The sequence below is a fragment of the Podarcis filfolensis genome, assembly GCF_964270895.1.
Source record: "Podarcis filfolensis genome assembly, chromosome: 9".
NCBI classification, from domain to species: domain Eukaryota; kingdom Metazoa; phylum Chordata; class Lepidosauria; order Squamata; family Lacertidae; genus Podarcis; species Podarcis filfolensis.
Genome location: NC_139610.1, coordinates 17,909,999 through 17,934,513, shown reverse-complemented (window position 1 = coordinate 17,934,513; position 24,515 = coordinate 17,909,999). Strand labels below are relative to the sequence as shown.

Sequence of the window (24,515 nt, the reverse complement as noted above, 5' to 3'; positions counted from 1 at the left end):
TTGCTACTTCCACCCTGCCATCTTCAAGAAATCTTGCCAGCTACATAGATTTAAGACTTAATTTTTAGCATTAAAAATTTATTGTAAACCAAAAAGGCCATAGTACAAAATTTCTATAAAAGAAATATTTACAGTTTCACAGATCTGATAAACTATAAAATAATTTCAAGCATAGCCATACCAACTGGGCTTAAAGTTTTGAAGCATCCTCTAGCGTTGCAGCATTTGGCTGGCCACTATCTCCTGAAAATAAACACAGATGTTCTAACTCTGAGCATTTTGAATTGGAGAACACCAGTCTGGTAGCTAAAAACATGAAATGTCGCAAACTACATAGATTCAACATTCTGGGAAAACGAGAACAATTGGCAAACTTTTAAAATTATGTTTCTACATTATTTCAACAAACTCTCCTATAAAATTCCCCTCCGTGCTATGTAAGACCACAAACTACCTATTATTTCTAGCATTTAAAAGTAGTCAATATTCCATTAAATTTTTGAGATTCCTGTATTGCAGTGTGTTGGACTAGATGCCCTTGGCAACCCAACTCTCTGATTCTGTACTCACATCACCTCTTTGATGGCTCTTGAGGGTTTCTCTGCATTCCTTCCCCGCCAAATCAACATGATGCAGACAATACTGCACTACTACATTCATAGCCTTTCACCCAGTAAGATCTCAAAACATCCTGCCTGGGTGTCCTGTGCCATATGAAACACAGCTGCTGCCATTTCAGAAGTAACGAAAACCTGATGGTTGAAAAGAAGTAGAGCCCTAGGATTCCTAACTTCCCAGAGCACCCATTTTAAACCTATGCCACATTTCCATTTTTTTTAATTTTGGTGGCTCAGTGATCATATAGATCATCAATGAGGAAGTCAGAATGAGAACCACATCCCTTCATCACTGCTAGAGAAACCAGACACCAGTTGGACAGTTTGCTCCCTTAGACATTAAATAAAATTTTAGTTCATAGGATGCTATAAAGTTCCAGAAATGAGACCCAAGGTTGAAACACTTACCTGACTATCATCATTGCTCCACTTCAGGCTTGAGGTATGGTGTACAGTCAGCAGTTTTCTTAAGGCTCATAATCTCAACTTTTTCTGAACACATGGGACATGTGCTTTCATACTGTAACAAGCTGTTTAAGAAAGACACATTTTCACAACATGCCTAATACAGGGTGACCTGTCATTTTGCTTATTTTATACTGGTCAAAATAGTTTGTGTCTGTCTTACACAGGCATAGGCAAACTCCGGCCCTCCAGATGTTTTGAGACTACAATTCCCATCATCCCTGACCACTGGTCCTGTTAGCTAGGGGTGATGGGAATTGTAATCCCAAACATGTGGAGGGCTGGAGTTTGCCTATGCCTGGTCTTACAGGTGAATAATTTTGGCACCCTGGGGCAATGGAGGAAGGGATTCTCTTTGTCCAAGTGCTTTGTTGATGCTGAAGGTACATGAGGCTGCATACCCTTAAAAAGTATCACTGTCTATGTCAGGTTTCAGCACTTGGAATGTGCCAAGCAGGAATAGATTCCTAATATCACCAACCACAAAAATGCAGTGAACACATGGACTGCTCCTAGAGTCAGCTCAGTGTCCTAACATGAAGTCCAGAATACTCTGGGAGACCAGCCACTAAAAAAGGCGGTTTGCCTTTATTAGAACTAGTAATACTAGTCGTACAAGTCAAGTTAAATGTTCAGAAATATTCCTAGGGTTGTGTTAAATATATGTCCATTTCAATTTTCAGAATTAAAAGTGCTTGGCCAGGAAGTGGAGATGTTCTCCCCACAAACCCATCATACGTGCAAATTTGCAACTTCTCAAATATGTTTATATGCATTGTTTTCCCCATTCCACTGCAGATGGCTAGAGGCTTGCCCCATTTCCTAGAGTTATCCCAGCCAACCAAGGATCATTTAGGATGCCACAAAGTTATGTATGCAGTAAATTTTGACCACAAGCTGACTTCACTGAGGGCAAATAAAGCTGGTTTAGAATAAAGGAAATGAATGCTTCTTGGACATGATCCTAGCCAGTCAATACGTATTAAAATGTTAATGAAGAACTTGCAGACAGACACACAAACACTTTCAACTCAGTCCTAACTGTAATGTGCTATGGAGTTTTGTGATGGAGCCCCTGGCACTGATTGGCTGAGTTCACAGAGATGCAGGACAGACAAGTTCTCTCTATTTGGATGGAATACAATGATCCTAGAGAAGGGCAGTGCAGGCAGAAGGACTTATGTAAAAAGGGGCCCAGGAAAGGAAAGTGAGAAAGTAATGGTGCTTTATGTTGGCTTAAAGAATTGATATAATGAGAAGTCTGAGCAGAAAAGGAAAAAGTATGGTTGGTGCCTATCTGAAGGGCATATTTTCTTTGGCTAAGCAGGGATGGCATAGGTTATGGTGCCACCTAGCTGAAGGGAAATCTAGTGTACACAGTTGTACAAAAGAGGTGTGCAAGGTCAAGAGTTTCAGGGGTGAGGAAAGCTGAAGTTCTATTTTTAATTCAAAATAAACTTGACAGATGATTGGCTGCAAATCTCATGTATATATTGAATCGATCTAGTCTGGTTTGCTTTGAGGATCATGGTAAACATCTCTGGCATTTTAAGTCATATCCTAAAGGAAGATGAAAGAGATTCCAACTTACTTTCTGAATGCTGAATACAGGGCGGGGAAGTCACAGTGGGGGCACACAGTCCAGTCATCTTTTACCATATGTCGTCCCTAAAATGAAGAGGGTGATTAAACCTGGTGGAAAATATTCCAAATTGCTCTGCATCAACCTATAGTGGATGGGCCATTGGGTGCATATGCTGCAAGTGACTTGTTTCTAAACCAATGACATGTAGCAGGGGGGCACCAAAGGGTGCAAAATCTAAAAGTAACATTCAAAAAGCAAGAAAATTCTGAGATTTTGCAGAGTGGAAACAAATAGTGTGAAATAGTGTGAACCACTTTCAAATAATAGGATTTTTCAGTTTCAGCATTAAAAATTTAAGGTAAGAACAGTTACACCTTCTTGAAGAGTAGTCTATTATATTCAAATGATACTTACTGTGGCAATACAGTATGGGAGGTTGTTTTTACAGCCAGGGCAGAGAAGCTCACTTTCAGGCAGCAAGAATTCACAGTAGGGACATGGGGTTGTGGGCTCTTCCGCTTCGGCTGTGTCAGGTCGCCTGTTAGTAGAAAGAAATTCCATTAAGACATTTTAACAAAGACGGCCAGGGTTTTTTTTATCTACGAGGATAGCAGAAGTGCTTTCCTAGCTTACAGAGGCTTAGCTCTGCTAACAATAAATGTGAATAACTGTAATGAAAGATGCTTAATGCAAATAAGCAGCATGCTGATGTATGTAGCTCAAAAGTTCCAAGCTTGTTCCTCCTCTACTCCCTTGCCAGGCTGGAGGAAAGAAACCAGAGGCTAGCTTTATGTTGCATATGAACCAGAGTCTGCAGGAAGCCAAGATTAAACTTGGACTACAAATCCAGCAAAAAAGGGACGCGGGTGGCGCTGTGGGTAAAACCTCAGTGCCTAGGACTTGCTGATCGTAAGGTCGGCGGTTCGAATCCCCGCGGTGGGGTGAGCTCCCATCATTCAGTCCCAGCTCCTGCCCACCTAGCAGTTCAAAAGCACCCCTAAGTGCAAGTAGATAAATAGGTACCGCTTTATAGCGGGAAGGTAAACAGCGTTTCCGTGTGCGGCTCTGGTGCCAGTTCGCCGGAGCAGCTTCGTCACGCTGGCCACGTGACCCGGAAGTGTCTTCGGACGGCGCCGGCTCACGGCCTCTAGAGCGAGATGGGCGCACAACCCTAGAGTCGGACACGACTGGCCCGTACGGGCAGGGGTACCTTTACCTTTTACAAATCCAGCAACATCTGGAGAGCCACAGTGCCTTTATCCTTCCAACCCGATGACAATTCAGCAGATTGTCTTTGCAATACAGTTATTGTAAATGACTTTATTAGCTGCCTCTGGAACACTAGTACTTATGAAATATATTTTTGACATCGCTTTCTGCAAAACTCAGGAAATACTTATTAAAACTTCTGCATAGGTGGCATTATACAGAGGTGAGGCTACCCCAAATATCTAAAGAAGTCAACGCTACTTGTTGGAGAGGGTGTGCAGTGAAAGGTACTTATTTTCATATATGGTGGTTTGGCAACATCAACAAACCTTTCTGGAGTGCTGTCTTCAAATAAATCAGGTTGATACATAACAAAACAATTGAAATGTCTCCTGGATCCTGCTTTGCATGTACACTGGTACCTCGTGTTACATACGCTTCAGGTTACATACGCTTCAGGTTACAGACTCTGCTAACCCAGAAATAGTGCTTCAGGTTAAGAACTTTGCTTCAGGATGAGAACATAAATTGTGCTCCAGCGACGCAGCGGCAGCAGGAGGCCCCATTAGCTAAAGTGGTGCTTCAGGTTAAGAACAGTTTCAGGTTAAGAACGGACCTCCGGAACGAATTAAGTACTTAACCCGAGGTACCACTGTAATATTCTTACATGTGTTGCTTGCAGGGTTGGGGCACAGACAAAAATTTGTGGTTGTGGATAACTCTGCTTAACAGCCAATACCAATGCATACTTACTTAAAAGTAAGTTCTACTACATTTCATAGGACTTGCTCCCAAGTAAGTGTGCATCAAACTGCAATTTTCGAGTACTGCCACAATGCTCTCAAGCTAACTTTTATCAATGCATTTCCAAACTTCAGTTACACAGAGACAACTCACCTAACCATGGCTTCAATCTTCTTTTTGTATTTCAGATCGATTTTATTACGGTACTCTGGTCTCATCAACATTGCAGCAAAACCAAATGCTGACTTCTTCAGTCCTGCTCTGTGACATTCAATGACTGTCGAAGTCAGGATGGGCACAATGTCTACAAGAAGAACAATGGCAATAATTTTATTTCCAATGGCGATAGAAAGCCTTGGGCTATCGTCCTTCATTTTTGGCTTCCAGTTATAACTTTCCGGATTTCCAGAGAGCTGCTAATTGAATTGACTTTCCTGAATTTTAGAGAAAACACATGGGAAGGGATAGGAATAGCAACGACACCCAACAGCTGGCATCAATTAGCTGCATATATTTCTAGTAAATCCATGCAAATATTCTAAGAAAGTAAGAAATGTTTCATTGGGTAAAACTGAAGTTCCACTTGCTCCAGCACCATCTCTACCAATGCTTGAATTTCAGTTACATGCCTCTGGGCAATTCACTAACAGAGTAATTCCTAAAGCAGCAATGGTTACCCCCTGGCCTGGCGGTCTGGTATATCCCCCCAAGCAAGTTTTCTGCTCCCCACTCAAGACCACATCATTTGTGATGGTGGCAACAAAAAGAAAAGTTGAAGTAGACATACTGCTGGAGTTGGCAGAGGTTTAGCCTTTCTGCCCATCCAGTGCCCTGACAGGGAAGCCAATCGTCCCCTCTCTGGACATCTGATCAATTATATGACACAAAGAGGAAGTAATAACCCCCATTAACAGCTGGTCTACATAATGGAGCTGTTCTCAACCTTGGGTCCCCAGATGTCATGGGAACTCCCATCATCTCTATAGCTACCAGGACCAGTGACCAGGGCTGATGGGAGTTGTAGTCCAAACATCAGTCTGGGGATGCAAGGTTGAGAACGGCAGGTGCCACTTCCCAGTATAGTTAACACTTACGGGATGGAAATTTGCTGATGTTGTTGGCCACACGAATGAGCATACGTGCTCCCTTCAAATGGTCGCCACATTTAACGTGAATCTGAGAGAGAAATGTGAGTTATTCGCAAAGCTAAATAGTTGCAGTCTTGAAGGTCTGTCCAGCCATGTGGTGCGCGCTCTCTCTCTCTCTCTCTCTCTCTCTCTCTCACACACACACACACACACACACAAACACACACACAGAGAGAGAGAGAGAGAGAGAGAGAGAGAGAGAGAGTGAGGCCCTTTGAGAACTTTGGAGCTAAACAATGAAGCATTTTAGACACATTTTCCCAAAGTGATCAGGAATCCGCTTGAGCTATTAGGAAAAGGCAGTGGTGGGCAATATGCATTCCATTTTTCACAAGTTTCCATAAATATTTTCAAGGCTTTACCTTTACTAAAATATAGCTGTGTAGAATCATAAGGTTTGTAGCCATCTCAGACGGTATTTTGATTTTCTGGGTTTTCAGCTCTGAATACATACTGAAGAGAACATCATGGGCATTTCGGTAGTTCCCTTTTTCATAAATAAATGACAAAAAATACTAATTAGATTTCAGAAGGATACTGTGCCTCCTTATATTCCAGATTCTCTTCGTTTCAGCTGATTTAAGTAAATTTAGCAAGACCGCATCGCCGGGACGCGGGTGGCGCTGTGGGTTAAACCAAAGAGCCTAGGACTTGCAGATCAGAAGGTCAGCATTTCGAATCCCCGCAATGGGGTGAGCTCCCGTTGCTCGGTCCCAGCTCCTGCCAACCTAGCAGTTCGAAAGCACATCAAAGTGCAAGTAGATAAATAGGTACCGCTCCGGCGGGAAGGTAAACGCTGTTTCCGTGTACTGCTCTGGTTCGCCAGAAGTGGCTTAGTCATGCTGACCACATGACCCGGAAGCTGTACATCGGCTCCTTCGGCCAATAAAGTGAGATGAGCGCCGCAACCCCAGAGTCGGTCACGACTGGACCTAATGGTTAGGGGTCCCTTTACCTTTACCTGCAAGACTGTATTAGTAACTGCCAGCATATAAGGCATCTTACACGGACACTACTTGTCTAGTGAAATCATGCTCACCAAAACAATTTGCATCTCCAGCCACCAATGTCTAGAGCAGGGACAGGAAACCTGTGGCCCTTCAGATGCTGTTGGACCAGAGCTCCCATCATCCCTGACCATTGGTCATGCTGGCTGGGGCTGATGGAAGCTGGAATCCAAAAGCACCTGGAGACCTACAGGTAGGTAACATAAGCAGTAAGAAATGCTGTAGCCCAGGGAGAAAATGAGAGACAAGGTACAAATCCCAACCCCATGCCAGTTCTAGCTTCTGCAGAGAAATGGCAATGCACTGAAGGTGCTTCACACTGCCGTCTCCTTCCCCTTCATTCGGCCTCCTGCTCTTGTCGTTTGTCGTATTTGCTGCTCCAAACAAAACAGAAGTGCACAAACGTCGCAGACTGCTGGAAGCGTAAGGGCCTTACCTGCACACTGCTCTTCTCTGGCAATTATTATGGCCGTCCGGGCAGCTTCTCGGTATTGCTTTAGTGCCATGTACAGCCGAAACAGATACTTGGCTTCCTTTATTAGAGCAAGAAAACAGATGAGTAAGAGAAGACAGTGTCTATTTATCCACACATGCATCTTAACCATACTTCAGGCAGAACTGTTGAGGAGCTGCTGAGCTTTAAGCACAGCCTCATTTGCCCAGGTTTTCTGTGTAAATATGGAAAGCCTTGGTTCCACAATTTTTTTACACTACTGAGCTAGTTTGTCAAACAGCTTCCCATACATGCATAAAATCTGAACATTTCCACAGGGTTAAAGTGTTATTTTGCAATACACAATAAAATCAGTCAGCTGAAATTATCTCAGCTGAAAAAATATTTTAGTGATAGCTTTTTTAAAAATACAGCTTTCCCTCCCATTTTTAGTAATAGTTTTTAAAAAATAAATAAGCATTTATCTTTAAAGTTTCCAAACATAAAATAAGAATTTTCAGTTTCTTTTTATCAAATCAGTTTATGCCAAACAGCTATGTTTAAATTGGACAAGTTAAGCCATAAATGGTATTAGAACACTGTAGCATGCTGTTATTACAGTATACATTAGTGCATTTATTATAGTATACATTAGTTAATATTCCTCTGTTGTCTAGCGAATACTGAATGAAATAATTTAGATACTGTGAATATGTTCTGGGTTGAAAAGTAGTTAAGCCAGCATAATCCCAGCATTATAAATTATCCTAAACATTGTGGGATAGGGGTTCAGAAATGCTGCAGGTCATTTTCCACAAATGATGCAAACAATTTGTGTAGTCTTGTCCTTTTACAGCACAATCCTATGCATTGAGTTCGATGGGTCTTACACTTGAGTAAGTGCGTATACTAAAGGAAGCAGCCTCATAAATTATTTTAAAAACAAAAAGTTAAATAGCAGCTATGAATGGTTAAAGTAAAAAAAAAATTACTCACAGAAAGAGACTATGGCAGATGCAGTAAAGCAGTTAGAAGAACAAAGGTTTTAAATGAGAAAATAGAACTATTCCAAATAAAACTTGTTAAATAAAGTAATGGGCATGATTACACAAGGTAAAACTATGTCTACTATTAAAAATGGATTTGGTTCCAAAGCATTTCCCACCCCAATTTTATGTAAGAGGAAGAAATGTGCAGAGATGACAAATACACAGCAAAATAAAACCATCTATCTTAGCACAGAGAATATTTTTAAGAAAACTAGCTTTTGGTATACTGCCAGCAGCATCCGCAGCTCAGTTCTTATACAATTTGTCAGCCTTCCTCTGCCTCCTTTCTTAGGCTTTTATCCCAATTTCTCTGCCAATGAACCATAGATTATAAGCAAAATTCAGGAGTCATACTCAGGTCTAATGCAGTATGGACACAGTCAGTCTCTCAGAAACAGACAAAAAAAGCAACAGTCCGTACAGGTAAATTGCTACCCTGATACTAGGGCCGCTCTACACCATAGCTGTCAACTTTTCCCTTTTTTTAAGGGAGATTCCCTTATTCCGAATAGGATTCCTCACAAGAAAAGGGAAAAGTTGACAGCTATGCTCTACAACCCATTACATTAAGGCAAATCTAGGTTTGCCAATTGTCAAAGACGTTTAATAATTAATTTCTCTTCCCAAGGGACTCTGGGAATTGTAGTTTTGTGTGGAGAATAGTGGCCCACTAAAAACTCTCAACATTCTGTAGAAACTACACTAGGATTCTTTTGGGGAAGCCACAACTGTTGAAAGTGGTATGGTACTGCTTTAAATGTATAGTGCAGATAGGGTCTGAGTTTGAAAATCTAGACCAGAGGCCATTTAATTAAAAACAACAACTAATAGAGGAACAATTATATTAAACATAGGTCTATATTTGGAATTTAGTACCTTTGGTATTCCATCACTCTCCCCCATAAGGTGATTTATAAGCTGATTGGTCAAAGCTTCATCTTTCGCCTGTCCTACCTATTGAAAATAAATTGTGAATGGAGTAACACAACACACTGTAGGGAAGGATCTTTTATGTGAAATGAACAACACTTATACAGTCAAGCCACAAATAATTTGGTATCCCAGGCCTACAAATCGGTTATTTACAAGTAATTATACCACATTGAAGAGTCTAAAGTAGAGGATATTTAACATAGTAAGTAAAGGGTTCCAATTTTGGAAGAAAAGTAAAATACAGGCTGTAAAATAAATATAAAACAAATAGTCTGGCATTGGTTCTCTGCTTAATCAATTATAGCAATGATACAGAGTTTCTGGTAAAAGGAAGTATCTTCCCCTTCCTAAATGATGTTTCTTACCGTTTCTATTGCCATTTCTATAGCCATAGTATCATCCGCATTTGGATTTTTCAGAAAGTGCTTTAATGCCTGAAAAAAACACATACAGGACTTAATGCCTTATACCTGAGTATTTCTCTACAAACAAATTACTCTTCAAATCATCTGCATTTCTAAGGAGAATGTGCCTTATGTTACTAAGTGCTTCAAAAGCTAGAAATTAATGTTAACCAATTGGCTGACTAGGTTGGTAGTTTTAAAAATGGCCAGGAGATCTAGATATGCCCCCAAAACACAGCATCAGCCTAATTCCCCAATGTCTCTACTTCATGAAAGATGTTCAGGTTCTTAACTGGATAATACGCACAATATAGCAGAATTTTGTGCTCTTCTAAACAGTTGTTTAGGAAGCTTTGGTGCTAAATGTATCGCCTAAATCTCGCCTCCTCTTTTAATCATGAGGGCCACATTTCCTCGTGGACAACCTTCCCAAGTCCACGTACCAATGGCGAGTGTGGCAAAAGCAGGTGTGGTCAGACACACCTCTCTCTCCATCCTGGCAAGCAAGAGTCACTTTTCAGCCAGAATAACATGAGAAATGTGCAGAACAGGGCTAATGAGAAGGGTGGATCTGGGAGCAGTGCTGCTATTGAATGAAATTACAGGGAGAAGATAGTGGGAGAGTCCTATGTCTGTCTCTCTTTCTCTCCCTGCCCTGACCACTTCCTTTAAATATCTGTAAGCTGCTATTAAAAGGTAAAGGTACCCCTGCCCGTATGGGCCAGTCTTGCCAGACTCTAGGGTTGTGCGCTCATCTCACTCTATAGGCCGGGAGCCAGACACTTCCGGGTCACGTGGCCAGCGTGACAAGCTGCAGCTGGCGAGCCAGCGCAGCACACGGAACGCCGTTTACCTTCCCGCTGGTAAGCGGTCCCTATTTATCTACTTGCACCCGGGGGTGCTTTTGAACTGCTAGGTTGGCAGGCGCTGGGACCAAACAACGGGAGCGCACCCCGCCGCGGGGATTCGAACCGCCGACCATGCGATCGGCAAGTCCTAGGCGCTGAGGTTTTATCCACAGCGCCACCCGCGTCCCTAAGCTGCTATTAGGCATGGACAATTTTTTTTTCATTTCAGTTCTGATCTAAATTAGACCCAATGCAGTTATTTTCAAAGCAAAGAAAGTGACGTTGGAAGGGCATGGATCTCCCATGTCCCGGCTAGGTTGGCCCTTAGTCTGACTCAGCAAGTTTCTATACTAACCCGTGCATATTGACCACACAGAAGAAAGAATCTGCCCGCCTGAAAATGTTTCTTCTCTCCTTCAAAATATAAGGCAATGCTTTGGTAATCTTCATTAGTGGTGTCCTCAGAACCTGCAATAGATGGGGGGGGGGGAAGAAACTCAATAGGACTTTCTTACAATAATAATTTCATTATTTGTACCCCACCCAACTGAATGGGTTGCTCCTGCTTCTGATTAGACATGTATAGGATTGCACTGGCAGTGTTTTTCCAGTGGTAAACAGTATCCAAGAGGATGCAATACTCACTAATTATATCAGCATAGATCTCCATCTTATTGTGCTGCTGGGCCAGCGAGAAAGCTTCGTTGTTACACTTGGACATCACCAAAAACTGGATGGCAGAACCATAGTCACCCAATTGCAGAAAGAATCTAAACCAAATTAACAAATCTGTTATACTATTTTAAAGTATAATGAACAGAATCCATGAAATCCCTGTAATGATTTGCAGGAGCATCCACAATATTTTTAACACTGAAGCAGCATTTCTCATTACACCCATAACCAGTTTAAGCTGCCTTAAGCTTACTCTTCAGGGCAGATTTTCAACAATCATATCTCTGAACCTACTATATCATTATTATTTATTAATAACATGTTAAAAAACACTACATGCTGTACAATGCTTTAACAAAACAAGACAGGCCTTGTTCATAGGCTTCCATGCTATTTTAAAATCCAAGGGCTCCCACTGTATGATGAGGGCAGGTGCAGAGATTCTGTATGCTTGCAAGCTCATTAGGAGTCAGGCAAGCAGAGTCACAGGAGTTGGTTCCTATTCAGCCCCCCAAAACAGTCTTCTTACTTTGGTGATCACTCACAGCCGAATAAGATTGTCTTCCATGAACACGATCGTAACAGTGAGTCCATTAAGTGACTGTGGAGGCCAATTCTGGATCCACACGTCCTTCCACAGTGGGGACATAGATTTCTGGGCAGGAGTTGATCAAGGTGAGGGTTTGGCAAGTGTGCCTTCCTCTTAGCACATTTCTCCCTTTCATTCTGACTTTGAGTGTTTTCAAAGCCCATGACACCTTTGGTAAAGGCTGTTCTCCAACTGGAGAGCTTGCAGGCCAGTGTTTCCTAATTGTCAGTGTTTATGCTACATTTTTAAAGATTTGCCTTGAGACAGTCTTTAAACCTTTTTTGTGGACCACCAGCATTACACTTTCCATTTTTAAGTTTGGAATGGAGTAGTTGCTTTGGAAGATGATAATCAGGCATCCAAACAACATGACCAGTCCAATGAAGTTGATGCTGAAGAACACGAACAGCTCAATCACTATTACTAGTGAAAAGACCTCCCACACTGCAATCATGTTCCACTTAATCTCCCATCCAGGCTACACTAACCTGAAACATGCCGAGGATACATACATATGGTTGGCTATGTCTCAGATGGCAAGTATGATGGATAAGGTCAACTAGGCAACTCCAGATCCCTAGATTTTAAGTTTGCAGCCATGCTGGTGGCTCTGTACAAAGGAGGTTGAATTATGGAACACCTCCAGGCTCCTATAACTGCAAGGGTCCTTCTCAACCCCTTGCTGTTGTGTTCTTTGGTGCTTCATCTAAGGCAGGGATGGTGACCTCCACAAGTTACTGGACTACAACTCTCATTATTCCTGATCACTGGCCATGCTGGTTGGGCCTGACGGGAACTAGGAGCCCATTCACAGCTGAAAGCCCCAGGTTCTCCATCTCTGATTTGGGGTGGAAGGTGAAATACGCCATTTGGAGAGATCAAATTAGTCCTGAAATGTATTTCTGCAGAAAAACTAGATACAAAATTGTATCTGGCAGTTTCAGGGAAAAAATTATGAATAAATTCCTCCATACGCTCTTTTCTATTTCTGAAATTAGTCTTAGGCAACATCAAAAGAACAAAACAAAATCCATGTAAATTGCATATAAAGATGTACATAAAATCGTATCATAGAATCAATAAAAGTTTGCTTTTCCTTTTGTTACTACAACTAGAAAGCAAACATTAAAATAAAAGTTAAATGGGGTTGGTACATGTCAAAATGAATTTATACTCTTAAAGCTCAGACTCTCCATCAGAATTGTTTGAAATGGATTTTTTTTTTAAAAAAACTTTTTCCAAAAGCTAGGGGCTCTTTTCTTTTATTGTTTTAAAAATGTTTTTTTTTAGCCTCTCTCATTTGAAAAGAGTCAAACAAAATATTTTAAAAGCAAATTGTAGAGATTGGGTTTTGCACATATATAATCTGACCAATTCTACAGAGTTAGAACTCTCTTAAAAGTCTGAAAACTAGTTTCTATAGCTGCAGTTACCTGGCTACCATCTTGGCTCCCTCAAGTGACTGCGTCTCCCTGACAATGCTAACAGCCTTCTCTGGGTTATTAAGGTGATCCAAATATAGCCGGATGACGCTGTCCCACTGCTTGGCATTTGCATAGGCCAAGACGGCTTCTTTGTATCTAGAAAGAGAGATCATCATAGACACTTCAGGTTCAGCCCTCAAAATTCCCAGGCTGTTACTCGTTTAAAAACACTTTACTAAATAAGGATAAATTATTCTTTTGCTGGTATCTGGTAACCAATTTATGCAATATAGGTTGGATCATGACTAATTATGAATTATTGATGATTAATTGATTGTTATTATTGTTATTATTATTAAAAAGCCCACTGATTTCAGTGTGTTTACTTTAAGTGTGACTAAGTCTGGAAACAACCCCATGCAATGTAGGTACCTTATATCAGATACTATTAACTCTTACCACAGAGACTCATGGAGCCAAATGGTTCCCAGAACTTTTTTGGGAGGGGCTCCTATTAATTTTGATGCTATTCTGTTTATAAGCTGACAAAATTTAAAGATGAGTTTTCTTCCAGTTTGTACCTAGCAACAGCAAATATCCCCTTATAGTGCTAGACTATAAGGCTTTTTCTCTCAACAACTGACAATCGAAACCAGTTGTCAAATAAAATCCATCTTTAAAAAACCTAGGAACAACCAGTATTGGTGAGTATCTAGGTTTAAAGGCTTTTTAAAAACTGTGGTAAGAAATATTCTGTATTCTACCTTCCCATATTTGATGGGGGGGCTACTAAAGATGCCAATTACTTCTAACAAGAAATAATAACTTTCAAATTAGCACACCCTTTATGGACTAAACAAATTATTGTTGCTTAAGTTTTGCTATATAAAATTTAATCACATGCAAAGTCCAGATGAACTGAACAGGGGACAGTGATTTCATGCTCTCTCTATAGATGCTAAGTCTGAGCAGAGGTTAGAAAATCTGAAATAAAGGAGATGGAGCGGGGAGAACAAACTCTTTTTGCACCTTTTCCGTCTGCTCTTATAAGGGATAAAAACAAGAGGTAAAATTAATTCTGGAAACACATGTTTTTTGTTTTGTTGTTCCTTAAAGGAAAAGCAACATGTCGTATCACACTGGTAGTTGATTTAAAAACTTCAGCAGAAAAAAGAGGGCCTTTCTTCCATTAGCTGTCCTGTGGGAGGGATTCTAGGAGAGAGGAGGCAGGCGAATACCACCTCCATCTGCTCTGGCTGGATTATTCCCTGCTCACTGGAGGACTGTTATACCATCAGCTGCCTTGGGAAGGCTCATGATGAGTTTTTAATAATGTTGTTTATTGTGGACTTGTATCCCGGAAAGCAGGACAGAAATAACAGCAATAAGTCATTAAAATAAATTTTCAGTCCTCAAATGTTTCAATGTTCGGCTGCTACCCTTCCCACACTTTCTCTGATCCAAGTTCTGCTGAACTTGGCAGAGCAAGCCGCCCCGAACTCCAATGTAAGTATGACTGTCGCATCAGATTTGACTGCAGAAAGGAATATATATACCTGCCATCTGCCTCCTTTGCTTTGGCATACTGAAGATGTATCTTTTGAGAAGATACGTGAGGGAGAAGCTCACCAACCTTTGCCCTGGACAACAGAAACAGTTCTATTTTATAACTGTAATTTCACACACACACATTATTTTAATTGCTTTCTCTCACCCCACCCCCCACCCCAATCCCATCATACAAAGAATTAAGATAACTGACGAACATAGGGCGCTGCTTCAAACTAGGGTAATTGGGTATCTTATTTATCACAGGCTGATCGCCGAAGAATTGATGCTTTTGAATTATGGTGTTGGAGGAGGCTCATGAGAGTCCCATGGACTGCAAGAAGATCAAACCTCTCCATTCTTAGGGAAATCAGCCCTGAGTGCTCACTAGAAGGACAGATCCTGAAGCTGAGGCTCCAATACTTTGGCCACCTTATGAGAAGACTCCCTGGAAAAGACCCTGATGTTGGGAGAGATTGAGGGCACAAGGAGAAGGGGACGACAGAGGACGAGATGGTTGGATAGTGTTCTCGAAGCTACCAGCATGAGTTTGACCAAACTGCGGGAGGCAGTGGAAGACAGGAGGGCCTGGTGTGCTCTGGTCCATGGGGTCACGAAGAGTCGGACACGACTAAACGACAACATTTATCACAGGGTTCCGTGAACAAAACTCCATTCACAGACCACTCATTCACAGAATGGAGGGAAGATGGTTTTTTGCTGATTCCTCCCTCCCCTTGTAGCCTTGTGTGCACCACCCCCAATCTCCTCTTTGGTCCAGGGGGGTCAGAGGACCTTCAGAGCAGCATGAGAAGTGGGGCAAGTTCCATGGGGAAGGGGGAACTGGTGGAAATCAGCTCCCCTGCTCGTTCCGTAAGTGGGGAGTCTGCTAAATCTCAGCCCTTCAGTTCACAGAAGAGCTATTCTGGATCAGCATGTTGTGATACTGGTGAAGTGTAGAAAAAGTGCAGAATGTGGCAATTCAGCTTCCCAAGAATTTTACATTTCTTTCTTCTTAAAAAGCAAAGTTTCAAGCTCTTAACAGCTGAGATAATACACTTGGGAATTGAGTGAAATCTCAAAAAGCTAGAAAAGTGACTACTGGTTCAGGAAAGCAAGAGAATCCTAGACATGTTGTGTTGGAAGGGACTCTGATCATCATCTAGGTTAACCCCCTGCAATGCAGGAATATGCAGGTGTCCCATATGGGGATCAAACCTGCAACCTTGGTGTTATCAGCACCACGCTCTAACCAACTGAACTATCCACACATTTGCCCAGACAATTATTCATGCAGGCTGGGGCTGATGGGGGCTGGAATCCAACTCCATGTGAAGGGCCACAGGTTCCCTATCCTTGTGCTGTAATTTTAAAGGAATGCCACACCGGTGCTTACCAGTTTTTGCACCGGATATATACCGATGCTGCTTTGTCGTAATACTGCCCTTTTTCATAGAGCTGGGCAGCTTCTGAAAATTGCTGTAAAACAAACAGGGAAACACAAGTTAGTCTAAAGCATGCAAGCTCATACCGTTAATCTTTTTCTTTCTGTATTCAAAGTACTAGCTACCTTCATGCTCTCCAGAATAGCTCCGCAGTCTCTTTTCAACATCCTGCTCGGATGTTTGATGGCTTGGTTAACACCCCGGCGAATGTCACCCATGCGAATGGACATTTGGGCAACTCCAGCTAGGCAGGCCTCATCATGCTCTTGGAACTGGCAACAAGGAGTATAGCATAAACATGCACCAATAAAAAATACGGGAAAAATACACACGCTTGACAAAAATAAAGACAGAGTTTGAAAATGCAGCAACCGTTATTCTGGAAGTATTGAAGGGAAAAGTTAAAAATAGAAGGGTTTTCTTCCTATGTAGACTAGTTAACTATTTTTGTTTATAATATTGCCATTTGCAAAAAAATAGTTAAGACGCACCATACCAGTTTTCAAACACATCCACAGAAGATAAAACAATACACACCCTTATAACAAGAGTTCTCTCAGATCAACTGTCCTACCAGTTACCCTTTAAAATAATATAAATGCAAAGCAAATATTTCTCTGATTAAGTGAGCAAAACAAACCACTCTATTCTTCTGTGCCAAAATTGTGGTAAATGAAGAATCAGGGGTTTGTAAAGCAACTATTACAACAGCGATCTCCTGCTTTTATATTTTGTGGCTCAAGTGACAAAATACATTTCTAATCCAAGATCAGCCTCAGCCAAATAAATATTTACAGTTCTTTAAAATAAGATTTTAAAGCAAATCATTAAAATAATTAACTACATGGGAGAAAGTCCATCATATTGTCATCAACAACAATAGAGCGTTACCTTACTATCGCCTGTAATCCCTTTCTCATAATGGGCCAAAGCATTCACATAATCACCCCTAAAATAAAAAGTCAGATTGTATTATAGGTATATTGACATAGAGTGATATATTATGACATGAATGAGACACTGAAGGGATTCTTAGGGGACTTAGATGGCTTTATGAGTGTGAAGTCCAATATCAGTAGAAGTGACACCTAAAAGTCATAAAGAGGACTGTGTCGAGCTGTGTGCTATTTGCTGCTAGGAGCAGCAAGGGTGGAGCCAACCAAACAATTGCCTGTATTGGAAGCCCACCCTCACTAGATGTCAGGTCTTCATTAAGGTAACATCACCCAACCCCATTTCTGGTTTAGCTTACAGATAGATGCTGGTAGAAGTTGCTGACTCCTTGCACCTCAGCATGGATTCCCAGAACTTCTAATTTTTCTCAACCCAACATTTTTTAATTGTTTAAAGAGATCAACTCGAGCATGGTGTCCAGCTGAGGACTACAATTCCCATCAGTCCCAGTCAGCAATGGTCATAATTTTATTGGTATGCCGCCTTCCCAAAGTTCAAACCATGCCCAAGGTCGCTTGCAACATGAAAAAAATATATAACTACAAAAGTAGTGGTCAAAAAGTAGTCTAAAATAGTAAAACAAACGTTTTTTAAAATAACCAAACTGAACAATTTCCACATAAATCACAACAAGACCTAAAATAAAGACACAAAAAGCCAGCAGCAATAACCCCATCCAACAAAACCGTACAAACAACACCCCAGCCCGAGGGATGATGATAGTTGTAGTCCAAAATGTCTGCACTACATTGGCTCTACACTGATCTATAGCATAGCTGTCAACTTACAGATTTGAAAATAAGGGACCAGCAGCCTCGAAAATAAGGGATCAACAGCCAAAATAAGGGATCAACAATTACTTTGATAAAATACATATTTTGTTGCGTGCAAATGGCTTTAGATACCTATTAGGTCCATAAATTACCATATAGCATATATTCAACACAAAAAACAGCAACAATTTGTTGTTGACAAAGCACAGCTGGACATAGAAAGGGCCCCATTACCTTCAGTAGCTTATTTAAGGGACATCATCAATAAGGGACAGCAGCGGGACATGGCGCTGGGATAAGGGACTGTCCCGCCAAATAAGGGACGCTTGACAGCTATGATTTATAGTGACCTGGCTGTTTGATAAGGGGTTTTAATTTTCCAGACTTCTCTTCTACAAAGTACATGAACAGCAGCCAGTATCCCCATATCAAACCCCAGCCTGAGCTACACTACCTTGCCCTTTCTCAATTGCTTCCAAACTTTGTTTTCCAACACCATGCAAGCCAATAATAGTTTTCTACCTTTGGCTTATGACAAAAGCTAGATTTGATAGGCTTTTAAGAGAGAACATACGTGAATTCCAGCTGCACAGCATACTCCTTCGATAATAAGGGGATGTTATCTGGTGCCAAGCGTTTAGCTAGCTGAAGTGCATTATCCCAGTGCTGTAGATCTCTCCTCATCTATTATCAAAAGAAGTATTAATTTAAATGGAAAAGATTATGATCCCCTGCCCCATCTGATTAAATATTAGGTGGCTCAATTTATTACCTCAAGTGCGGCAATTGGGCAAGAAGATGCCAAATATAAATCCTGAGCCAAATTAAAGTTATTTGTATACATGGCAAGATGCCCCGCTAGAAGGTTGTGGTCTTCTATGCCCTGAAAAACAAAACACAGAAATGTGTAAAGTCCCTATTATAGTGGATTAACATTAGACAAGCTGCCAGAGATGCATTGCTATAGCTTATGGAAGTCAGAAAAGACTCAAGGAAAAGGAGCTTCATCTGCCCCAGCTCATACACAAAGGAATGAAAAGTCCTAGACAGGGATTGTGGAAAGGAGAACTTAAAACATGAGGATCCATGTGGAATAAGAGTCCTCATGAATTCAAGAAGTCATCAGATCACTGTATTTTATTGACATAGCTGACTTAAAAATATTTTGAAAGCTTTTGAACTTTGCCAGGTATGGAGTGGAAGCTCTTTTATCCTCTTACCAGGGTTGTTTTTATTACCAGATTCATCTGCTAATGACTTTGACATCATACTTTGCACTTGGCCTGAAGCCATGTTCTTCTGCCCAAGCTTATGCTCTGAGATATCAGCCCATGGACTAGAATAATCCCACACAGCAACTAAGTAAAATGAATAAACAAACAAACGACTGTAATATTTAAATGTGTATATTTTACCTTTATTTGCTCTAACGACATGACCATTCCCACATTTCTGATTGTCCGGTAAACACGTGTCGCAAACTCCAACTCCATGTGGTGTAAGCAAGCTCTGGCAAGCTCGTTCCAACTTGAATGATCATTCAGAAGTTTGCACACCTCCCAAGCCTCAGAAAACCTATGCAAAAAATTTAACAAAACAAAGGCAACAACTACAATAAGCATGGTCAGATCTTGGATGTTTGGGTATCGATGGTGTACTGGAATTGAAAGGAAGCTTACCTTTTTAGTATTAAAGTCTGTATAAGCACTTGTTTCAGCTCATTACGTTCCAAGTCATTCAATGGGCCAAGGAAGCCATGCGTACTAAGGAAGATACTGTTGGTTTTCCCACTTTGAGTCTGACAAGTTAATTCTCCGTTATATAGTAGCAATGGCTTGTGAGAATAAGGAACTTTGGTGCCTCCGGCCAAAATTACCTTGGACCCTACATTATAAATGAAAACAAAGTAATTTTTGAACTTGCCCATCCAAAGAACATTAGCTCTTAGTTGCTAAATAAAGATAAACCCCCTTTTTAAAAAACCCTCTTAGTTGCAGATGAATGACTAACAGAGAAATCCTAACAAGGGAGCAGGGAAGCAGAGAGTAGCAGCTTCTCCACTGCACCTGAAGCAGTGCTGGCTCATACCAGCTAGGGCTGAATGTCTGGGGTAGGGTTCCCCACCCCCTATATTTACAATGCCAGATTTATACCAGAAAACAAATGTTCATTGAACATACGAGTGTCAAACAAGCAAATAAAACCAGCTTGACATAAACACTAAAGTATTGTGCTATATCCCGCACTGCCAAAGAAAGGATTACACAACGAAAGCAGTGGCTTAGCCATAGCTAGTTTAGAATTTCTACTTTCTGGAATTTTGTTCCTAGCAGTTATGATCATGTATTTAAAAGGAAAATCAGATTAACTGGCACAGCCTAATTTGTGGCTTATCTGGCTCTTATACTCCATCATTGTTGTAATCTGACGTACAGTCACTTGAGAATAAAGCCCATTGAAGTAACCTAACACCAGAAGTTCTACTGTTGTTCATTGTCCTATAGAACCAAATTCACACAAGGGTATGAAATAAATATTGAGCACTTCTGAACTACACAACCAACCTAAAATTTCATTAATCCATTTGTTCTGTGTTTTGTTATGTCTTTCCTCCACCAATCATCTATTTTATATTGCAAGCTTCTAGGGGTTTTCTTTCAGCTGCTCTGCAAAATGTACACTGTTGGAATAATAATGCAACTTTACACTACCTTGTATAGTATCCTTGTGAAAAATGTATGTGTATATTTTGTCGTCATCGTAAGCAACAAAGACACCTTTGTCCATTGGCCAATTTTCCCACAGAATACCCTTGATGGTTGGCTGGAAATTTGGGATCTCAAAGGCAATATCAGTTACCTACAAAAGGCAGCAGTGCAAAATTAATTTCTAAATAAAAATGTTAATGAGATCTAATTAATTTTGGAGTTACATTACCATTTTAAAAGAGTCAGATGCACCCCATTCCCATATTAACAGTTGCAATCTAAGGTGTTTGCAATGGGGCTCTGAGAATAACCTGAACTTACAGATCCAAATATACCCCCCCATTCCTTTGGTCAAAATGCAACAGAAATATGGACATCTAGGAAAAACAATAAAAAGTGCTGGAATAGGATATAGTTTGGTTACTATTAAAAGGCACAGCTCTCTTACTCAATTCCTCTCTTTTCTAGCAATATGAGCACCTCTGCCACAATCATTTCCTTCACTCTATTCAGTGAAACAGAGAAGGTAAGGGAAAAGTCTTGTCACTTTCATATGGTCCCCTCGACCTGACCCAACATACTCACACACCCAAAAGGGAATGCAGGCAGGCATTGGTGCTCATACAAACAATGCAATTTAAAAAACAAACAAAATGGGCTTCCGGTTCTTGTCCCACGCCTTGGCGATAGGTCTCTCAACATTGGAGAGGGGCACAGGCTGGGGAAAAAGGGGGGTGGAGGGGTTAAACCATCTCCTAGAAACCTCTCGGGGCATGGGAGGTACAGGTGATCATGGGTCCTAACGGCTCACTGCACTTCGCTTGATGCAAACCACCCCCCCCCCAAATCGCCATTGGATGCGGAGGTTCTCCTTATAATTGGGTTTTAATTGGCATTAAGAATAGGCACACACCAGAGGAGATGGACATTATAACTACAGACAATCAGCTGCATGGAACTGAGATTTGAAATTGGAGAAGATTCTATCTTGTGCTAGAGAGGAATGGAGGGGAAGGGGGTACTCTGCTATATTTTATGGAAGTTTTTACATTTATGGTTCGGCAACCCTCTAATATTGAATTTTAAGATATACAAGTGAAGATGGTTTGAGGTACGATGTAACACTGAGATTTAAAAGAAGATGTAAAGCTGCATGTGGCTTGAGAGGAGTAAGGGGGGGGGCGGGAGTTCCTGGTTGTTTTGTTTGGAAGGATGTTACTGGGAGTTAAGAGCCTATCCCGCCCACCCTAAAATAAGACTGAAAGATAATGGAGAGGTTGAAATATAACCTTTTTTTAAAAAAAAAAAGCAAAATGCTATTGTAGCCATGTAAGGAAAGCAGTGTGAGGGCTTTCTGGATGTTGATAGAGGAATGGTGCCACCTTTCCCCTCCCTTCTCAGCTGGTGAATTTCTGGAGCTTGTTGATTTGGTGCCAGTGAAAGAGGTTGTCGATTTGGAACTGCTTGAGTATTATGGGAAGGACCTGAGCCAGAGAAAGAAGAGGGTTTAACCTTGAAGTTGCAGCTCTGCCCCAACCAGGCTGGAATACAACAACAGTGTATGGAGAGATAGCCCCAAATGCCGCAGGAAAAAGGAAAAGATCGGAGAGACATATAAGGCCAAGAGGACCAACAACTGACTTTTGGACGCACGCAGGATGAAAACGAAAAAGCTGACTTGAAGACTTTTTCTGGAAGTTAAATAATATAGTAACAAGAATAAAAATAACAAAGAGTGCAGCTGTTAATTATGTGATAATTTTGAAAAATGGAATGTAATAGAAATAAGTAAGAATATGAAACAAAGTAATATTAGATCATAAAGATCCATCAAGAATGGTGCGCGGGAAGCCTCTTAACAAAATTGTATTAATTTTGAACTAATTTGTGTAATTGGGTTTATATTGGAAAGTCAATTTTAAAAATTGGCAATAAAAAAAAGCAAAGTGGAGTTGGCAAGGCTTCCCCCCATCTTGTTGGCTTCATTAGAGACCTGTAAGGAGGGACAGTGAAGGAAATGGGAAGTGGGGCAGATAAAAGGATTACATGCTATCTGATTGTTACCAGCCATGACAGGATAGAATTGCCTCTGAACCTAGTCTCAGGGCAGGCCAGGGGTTTAGTGATATTTAAAGCAGGCAAAGCATAATCAGAGAACAGTAGTAATGGACATGAACAGTGGAAGCCCCCCATGACAACTAAAGCAGTTCAAAATGTGTGTGGTTTTGGGTAACAAAGCCCACAATCAATTTCACAATCTACAGGAGAGAGCTGGCATAGTTCAATAGACCATTGTTTTGTACTTAGACTGGAGACACCTGTTCAAATGCCTACTTTGTGGCATCTAGCATGTCAGTTTCTCATCCCAATGACCTCACAGATTTTTGAAAATAAAATAGAATAAGCCTATTTACACCAAGTAACTATCTTTAGAAGATTGGTGGACTTAAAATGAGAAAAAAAGCAAAAGTCTTTAAGGGAGAAATATGTAGACTGCAACCTATAAATTAGGAACGGAATAAATAACTTACCGGACAGTAAACAAATCCATCACTTTTGTCATCAATGAAAACTAATCTAGACCCATTGGGATCTGGGAAGATGTTTCTCACACTGACGGAATGGCGGTACTCATTCACAAATTGCCAATCTTCAATGTAGAAATACTGAATAGCACCAGTCTAACAACCAACAAAACAAGAGCCATAATACTAGCATTAGAGCCTGACAAACTAATGCATTTGCAGCTGAAGTAGGCGATCCAGACAACCAGACCAGCAAAACATTTTTGGCTTGAGAAGCGACAAAGGAACAATTAATTACAAGCTCCTCATTGAAACTGAGGGTAGCTGCTCTCGTTGGGTAGACAGGCCCATCACTTTGGGCAGCTTCTCTTCCTGACACCTCATGCTTCAAAGAGTTTGCAGAGAAAATCAGGCTGGGAGCCCTCAAGGGATTCTGAGCCACGGCCAAGCCAAAACTGCTCCCCTCAGAACCTTTTCTCTCTTATCTCTCCACCCAGTACTGTGTAGATTAAGGCCTCTCAGAAACAGTGGAAGACAAAGTAAACCTGCACAGATAGCTAGGTTGGCTAGTGTTGGGTGGGGGGTGTCACTCTACCACGCAGTGAGGTAAGATTTGCTTAATTTGCATGGCCCTGCCTAGTGGAGCGAGTCAGAGGGTCCACCCATCCGAGGATTCCCTCCTCCACCGCAGGAAAAAGGTAGGGAGTCCCTACCCTTGAAGAAACATATTAGGGAGTGGCATTTGGAACAACCAACTCTCAAATCAGATCTGGACAAATATTGCAGAGGAACACTTTCCACATGCCACTGAGGAATACCAAGGACAGATGGTGATAATAAGGTGCAAGGATTGGAGGGTGGAGCAATTATATTGGCTGGGTGGACCAACTCCGAGTCTTCCCTCCTTCTACTAAAAGGTAAAGGGACCCCTGACCATTAGGTCCAGTCGTGGCTGACTCTGGGGTTGCGGCGCTCATCTCGCTGGATTGGCCGAAGGAGCCGGCGTACAGCTTCCGGGTCATGCGGCCAGCATGACTAAGCCACTTCTGGCGAACCAGAGTAGCGCACGGAATCGGCGTTTACCTTCCCGGCGGAGTGGTACCTATTTATCTACTTGCACTTTGATGTGCTTTCGAACTGCTAGGTTGGCGGAGCAGGGACAGAGCAACAGGAGCTCACCCCGTTGCGGGGATTTGAACTGCCAACCTTCTGATCGGCAAGCCCTAGGCTCTGTGGTTTAACCCATAGCGCCACCCGCGTCCCTCTCCTTCTACTACTTCCCTACAAAAAACATATTTTCACCCACCCAGACCAAGGATACTTCCCTATCCTCTAGCTCAGTGGTTTTCAACCAGTGTGACATGGCACCCTGGGGTGCCTTGAAGGATAGTCAGGGTGCTGCAGGGAACACTGGCCTTTGTCCCTCTTTCCT

General features: G+C 41.5%; 1 protein-coding gene across 5 annotated transcripts in view; it reads right to left on the bottom strand.

Annotated features, from left to right (window-relative positions):
* Nucleotides 1-61: 61 nt before the first annotated feature.
* Nucleotides 62-24,515, bottom strand: part of WDR19 (WD repeat domain 19) — a 37,506-nt gene continuing 13,052 nt past the window's right edge. For all 5 annotated transcript variants that reach the window (XM_083630117.1, XM_083630118.1, XM_083630119.1 and 2 more), the window contains 23 exons: nt 23,090-23,239; nt 20,562-20,709; nt 19,530-19,734; nt 19,266-19,425; nt 18,623-18,733; nt 18,425-18,534; nt 17,015-17,072; nt 16,249-16,395; nt 16,075-16,157; nt 14,687-14,770; nt 13,140-13,286; nt 11,088-11,212; nt 10,798-10,910; nt 9,556-9,624; nt 9,134-9,211; nt 7,212-7,308; nt 6,131-6,255; nt 5,715-5,796; nt 4,774-4,924; nt 3,082-3,205; nt 2,674-2,750; nt 1,026-1,147; nt 62-243 (listed from right to left, as the gene is read on the bottom strand). In XM_083630117.1, coding sequence (XP_083486243.1) covers nt 1,036-1,147; nt 2,674-2,750; nt 3,082-3,205; nt 4,774-4,924; nt 5,715-5,796; nt 6,131-6,255; nt 7,212-7,308; nt 9,134-9,211; nt 9,556-9,624; nt 10,798-10,910; nt 11,088-11,212; nt 13,140-13,286; nt 14,687-14,770; nt 16,075-16,157; nt 16,249-16,395; nt 17,015-17,072; nt 18,425-18,534; nt 18,623-18,733; nt 19,266-19,425; nt 19,530-19,734; nt 20,562-20,709; nt 23,090-23,239 — 2,556 coding nt within the window. In that variant the 3' untranslated portion in view covers nt 62-243; nt 1,026-1,035. The remainder of the gene's footprint in view (nt 244-1,025; nt 1,148-2,673; nt 2,751-3,081; nt 3,206-4,773; nt 4,925-5,714; nt 5,797-6,130; nt 6,256-7,211; nt 7,309-9,133; nt 9,212-9,555; nt 9,625-10,797; nt 10,911-11,087; nt 11,213-13,139; nt 13,287-14,686; nt 14,771-16,074; nt 16,158-16,248; nt 16,396-17,014; nt 17,073-18,424; nt 18,535-18,622; nt 18,734-19,265; nt 19,426-19,529; nt 19,735-20,561; nt 20,710-23,089; nt 23,240-24,515) is intronic.